This window comes from Sorex fumeus, unplaced genomic scaffold (assembly GCF_029834395.1).
Source record: "Sorex fumeus unplaced genomic scaffold, SorFum_2.1 ptg000094l, whole genome shotgun sequence".
Classification (NCBI taxonomy): Eukaryota; Metazoa; Chordata; class Mammalia; order Eulipotyphla; family Soricidae; genus Sorex; species Sorex fumeus.
Window position 1 is genome coordinate 18130373 of NW_026606151.1, and position 6000 is coordinate 18136372.

At 41.4% G+C, this 6000-nt stretch overlaps 1 protein-coding gene across 5 annotated transcripts in view; it reads left to right on the forward strand.

The window, feature by feature from the left end:
- Positions 1-5506, forward strand: part of LOC130040322 (probable small intestine urate exporter) — a 35189-nt gene extending 29683 nt beyond the window's left edge. For all 5 annotated transcript variants that reach the window (XM_056132354.1, XM_056132357.1, XM_056132355.1 and 2 more), the window contains 4 exons: positions 775-907; positions 992-1139; positions 1993-2083; positions 3408-5506. In XM_056132354.1, the coding sequence (XP_055988329.1) occupies positions 775-907; positions 992-1139; positions 1993-2083; positions 3408-3542 (507 nt within the window). In that variant the 3' untranslated portion in view covers positions 3543-5506. The remainder of the gene's footprint in view (positions 1-774; positions 908-991; positions 1140-1992; positions 2084-3407) is intronic.
- Positions 5507-6000: the final 494 nt, after the last annotated feature.

Below are 6000 nucleotides of genomic sequence, written 5' to 3' on the forward strand. Positions count from 1 at the left end.
TGCTGGTATTCTTTATAGATTAGTCGGCTGGAATATTTTCATATAAGTATATAAATTCTTTATTGAGTGACATTTGGGTTCTTTCTAGTCATTGATCAAAGCTGAATTAAAAACATTATTTGTGATTCTTTTGTGCAACTATTTCTTAAGTTTATACATATCTGATTCAAAAGTAAATGCTGTATAAATGTTCTTGCATATACATATACAAACATATATATTTGTCATAACAAGGATTGAATCCAAGTCCTACATGTGCAAGGTATTTATTTATTTTATAGAAAAGTCGCATCCCAGCATTAAATTTTTATATTTGTTGTTAAATTTTCCTCCATTGGCTACTAATGATAGTGATTTCTCACATTTTAGGATTTTTGACAATTTGATGTAGGAAAAGTGGTACTTTACAGTCACTTTTTAAATGAGACTGAGTAATATTTTCTATTCCTTGTACTCAATATGCCAAACACAGTAACAACAAGTCTCAAAATGGAAACGTTACTGGGCCCGCTCAAGCAAATTGATGTATTTCCAGATAGTATTTATATGTGAAGATCATGTAAAATGGATATACATGATGTAAACTAAAAAATTTCCCCAAATTATATCCATCTTTCCCCCAGGCCCTAAAATTGTATTGAGTCCTTGAAATATATTGGAATTTATGTGGAGTTAAGTGTATATAAAGAAAAACCTTGTATGCATATAATTGGCACAGAGATGAATCTATGCTATCATGTGGTAGTGAGACATTGTCCCTTACTTCATCTTCAGAGTGGATTCCTGTCAGCCCTGCCATTTGTTTTTGGACTTGTCTTCATTATACTTGAAGGTCAGTTGGCAGATTTCCTGCTTTCCAGAAAGCTTCTTAAACTTAACACAATCAGGAAACTCTTCACAGCTATAGGTAAGGAACCATGCTGTTACCAGATTGGCTATGGCAATCTCAGGGTAGCCTCCTGATCACTCTGTGTGTATTCTTTTGCTTTAGGAGTTCTCTTTTCAAGTCCTTTCCTCTTGTCTCTTTATTGGGTGAGATCCAGCCACAGCACCACGATGGCCTTCTTTGTACTGTCCGCTATCTTCAGCAGCTTCAATGAACTAGGAGTGTTAATTAATGTCATCGATATTGCTCCACGGTAGGCATCCCTTTGCTTTATCCTCATATAAACTCAGCACAGGTCCGGGGGCCTTAAACCTGTTCTGTCATTGAGTAAAATGGGAATGACATGCTCACTAGGTTACAGGGAATGTGAAAACAAATCTCCACCCAAGGCATTTCCTGGCAGCATCCCAAAGCTAGTTAACCACTGAGAATTGAATTTCTCCCAGGTGATAACAGGAGTCAGTGACCACACTAACAAAACATTAGAGGTGTTCCAACAAGCTGTGTTGGAGGATGCAGCAGTGTCAAAATACTGAAAGACCCTGCAAAGTCTACACTGCGTGCTCTTGAAAGGATTTAATACGGTATATAATAAAGGATAGAGAGAAGTAAATATGAGATATGACTGCAACTTCCAATTATAGCTCCCAGGTTTTTTTTCATAGCCAATTCCTGTTGGGCTTGCTTTGTCTTCAGATGATAAACCACCAAGATATGTGGAAGATGCCATTGTCTAAGAAGGACCAATGACTCATCCATTGAAATGTCTTTTGCACGTGAAGAAGGATGTTTTAGTGATTCCCTTCCCCAACAAAACATTACGAATAGGAACTGGTATAGAAATTAAGAGTGCATAAGTGCAAACCATCAATCTGTACATTTTGTTTAGCAGTGTTCACAAATAAGTGTAGATCAATCCTTAGAAGTCTTAGACTTTAGAACAGGATCTTACTAAAAACCACTAGTTAACTTTTCATTCAAGCTTGACCAAGGGTGAGCATAGGTTCAGATGTCTCCAGAGATAACTGCAGAATACAACAGATTAGCTGGGATTAACCTTTTGTACTGGAATGTCCTCACCCCATGTTTCTCTACTCTCTTTCTAGGTATGTTTCCTTTCTCAAGGGAGTATCAGAAGTCTTTAGTAACATGGTTGGAGCCATTTCTCCTGCTGTTTCTGGATATTTAATCAGTCAGGTGAGTTCAAATGTTCTGATGAGAACATTCCTAGGAGTGGGACTGGAGGAATAGGACAGCAGCTGGGCCGTTTGTCTTGCATGTGGCTGAGCCAGGTTTGATCTCCTGCATCCCATTTTGTCCACTGAGCACCACCAGGACTAATTCCTGAGTTCAAAAGCTAGGAGTGACCCCTGAGCATCACCAGGTGTAGCCCCCAAACAAAACAAAATAAAACACTCATAAAATGTATTGAGTTCTCTTTCTTTCTTTCTTTCTTTCTTTCTTTCTTTCTTTCTTTTTTATTTTTTGAATCTTTAAATTTCCTTCTAACCATTGATAACTGTCAAGGAAATAGTGATTTAAAATGAAAAAAAATGTTATCCTTACCTTGTTTTCCCTTTGATTCATTCATCATTCCGTATCCACTCATTCAACAAATATATTGGATATGAGCATAATTCATGCATTATTTTAGTAGACAATATCCCTGCCCTTGTGACACATTCTATCACTGTATCACTGTCATCCCATTGTTCATCGATTTACTCGAGTGGGCTTCAGTAACGTCTCTATTTGTCCCAGCCCTGAGTTTTAGCAGCCTCTCATTACTCGTTTTTCTCAATGTTCAGGGTCAGGGGAATGAGACCTGTTATAGTTACTGGTTTTGGCATATCAAATATGCCATGGGGAGCTTTCCAGGCTCTGCCCGTGCAGGTGGATACTCTTGGTAGCTTGCCAGGATATATATATATAGTTGCCTACTGAACTCCATTAAACACAGTGTGGTAATTGTGAAAAATGGGTAGGAAATGTCCTATGATCCATTAAAGCGGCCTGGAAAGTGGTGGCGGTTGGACAGTGGAGGTCGGCTGCCTGGGTTGGATCCGTTGGGATGGGGAGGGCTCTCACCTGCCCCTTTCTGGGGTACCCCGATTGGAAACAGCCTGGTGCAGAATCCCATATTATATAAAAGTAAATAATCAAACATTTATAAAATAAGTTAAATATATGACCTAGGTAATGGTGATGTGTGATGAAGAATGAAATAAAGTGGAGAGAAGAGGACAAAGCAGAACACTTTTAATTTTAAATCTGATGGTCAATGAATGAAAAAGTAACCTTAAATTGGAATCAGTAAAAAAGCCAGACAAAGGGCTACATGTGGGTAAATATCCCAGTAAAATGGAAGGCTAGTCCATTGGCAGCAGACCTTTTTATTTCAGACACAGATAGGCAGCGACCCAGGGCCGCTGGAGCAGCGTTGAGAGTAGGGACTATAAGACAGGCACAGCCAGGACAAGAATTAGGAGACTATTAATGACATGTAATTTCCTGCTTCCAGGACTCGGAGTTTGGTTGGAGAAATGTCTTCTTCCTCTCAACTGCTATTAACATAGTGGGCTTGATCTTCTACGTCATCTTTGGCCAAGCAGAGATCCAGGACTGGGCTAGAGAGGACACATTCACCCGCTTCTGAGAAAAATGAGAGACACCTTAGATCCTGATGTTTATTTGTCCATTGTTTAGCTTCATGGAAATTCTACTTTAGTTCCTGTGTGACTGGTTAGCCATTTTATTTGAATTGACTATCCAACATCTTCTTAGAGATCTTGGCCTTCTAATACTAAAGGTTCTGCCTGAAAATTTTATAGGGGATGGGGAGAAAAAAGACTACTTACTTAACTGTGAATTCCTGAAGACATAGACTCGCATGTTCTTCCATGTGCTTGCCATTCTTTTCAGTTACTGTAAGATACTAAGAACTATGTAATTGGTTTCTCCATCCAGTTTCTTATGTAGAGCTCTTGAAAGATGCAATTTCCTAGGGAGTATGCTGCCACCAGCAGGTCAATCTGTACCTGTGCGGCGAGTGCATCAGCAGCCTGATGGCACCTTCAGAATTCCAGATACCCCAAAATTGCTGCTGTGACTTTGGCCAGACCCCAAAAACTTGGGGCAAAGTTTACCAAGAAAGTAAATGGCCAAAAGTTAGATATGTGGGAAACACACCCACAAACCACCTCCGGCTCAGCTATGTAATTGGAGGTATGGCCTCTCTGGTTCCTGATAGGACTGCTTAACGGCCATGATCCCAGAGACTCAGAAACAAATCTTGAAACCCAATGGCTTTTGGCAGAAATGTGTCCGGTCCTTGCAGTAGGTTACTGGCACCAGGCCACTCCAGGTGGGAATAGGTTTCGTGCCTTGGCCAGTTCTCCCTGGTGGCCTGGTGGCCGTCATCCTCCAGAGGCCACTGGGCAGTCAGGTTTGGGCCAGCAGTGACAAGACACTAGGGGCCTCACAGAATGGGAGTGGAGGTGGCCTTTTCCTCCCCGTCCCAATGAGACCCGGAGTCACTGCCCACAAATGGTCTCTCTGGCTCCTGATCAAGCTACTTAATGGTCATGATCACAGAGACTCAGAAACAAGTCTTGAAACCCAGCGGCTTTTGGCAGAAATGCGTCCGGACCCCGCAGTAGGTTACTGTTGCTGTGTCACCCTGGGGAGGAAAGTGTACTGTCCCTCCACCTGCTTCTCGTTGGCGGTTTGGTAGCTGCCATCCTCCAGAGGCCATTGGAAGTTGGGTTTGGGCCCTCTGTGACAAGACACATAGGGTCTCATGGGATGGGGGTGGAGTCGGCCCTCTCCTCTGCACCCCAAAAAGATCCCGAGTTGCTGCCCATGACCAGCCTCTCTGGCTCCTGATCAAGCTGCTTAATGGCCATGATCCCAGAGACTCAGGAACAAATCTCAGAACCCAGAAGGTTTTGGCAGAAATCCCTCCAGATTTAATTGTTAAAATTTCGGAATTTCAAAATTGTGCAGCCACTACTGCAGTCGTGCGACATCATATGTTACTCATAACCAGCAATAGAAAACAAATTGTCTACTGTTGCCTTTTCGCAGATCTGAGTGTTTGGGTAAAAATCCCAAATAATAATTGTGGGTCTGGTGTCAAAATATTGAATGTAATCAAAGTAGAGAGAGAGAGAGTAATGTGGAAATCATCTGCTCCACAGGTAGGGAGAGGGATTGAAATGGGGGTATACTGGGGATTTTGGTGGTGGAGAATGGGCACTGCTGAAGGTATGCCTGTTTCATTGTATGACTGAGACTTAAACCCGAAAGCTTTGTAACTGCTCTCACAGTGATTCAATAAATAAAATGTTAAAAAGTGAAAAAAAAAAAGTAAGATGGAGTTCATGCCCAATTCAATCAGCCTAATCAATGGCTGAATAAATATCAGTACTCCTAACATAAACAAACAAACAAAACAAAAGATACAATTTCCTGAGGAAAATGCCTTATAAAGACATTTTAATTTTAATTTTAATATTTCTTCTTAGCCTGTGTCTTCCCCCCCAATGCTTTTGCTTGAATAACTAAAGAAAGTTGTATCTGTGTTCACAGCATTTCTCACCCCAAATGTATGCTTTTCCACACAATACAATTCCCTCTTTCTCTGTAGACACCAACAGAGTGTCCTGCCATTTAATTAAAATCTGACACTGGTACAAAACCCACAGGTTAAAGGCTGCATTCCATAAGACTGCCTTCATTCCAGACATTAATCATAGTAGCACTGTAGCACTGTTATCCTGCTGTTCATCGATTTACTTGAGCGGACACCAGTAACGTCTCTATTGTGAGATTTGTTGTTACTGTTTTTGGCATATCGAATACACCATGGGGAGCTTGCCAGGCTCTGCCTTGCAGGTGGGGTACTCTCGGTAGCTTGGTGGGCTCTCCAAGAGGGATGGAGGAATCGAACCCGGTCGGCCTCATGCAAGGCAAATGCCCTATCCACTCTGCTCCAGCCCATTGATCAAACAATTCCCTGTTTAGGCTTGATAATGCGGTAGAATGACTCAAAGAGTTCAGTAAAACAGTTTACTCTTACTGGTTTATTATAAAGGGATACAGGATACAGGATA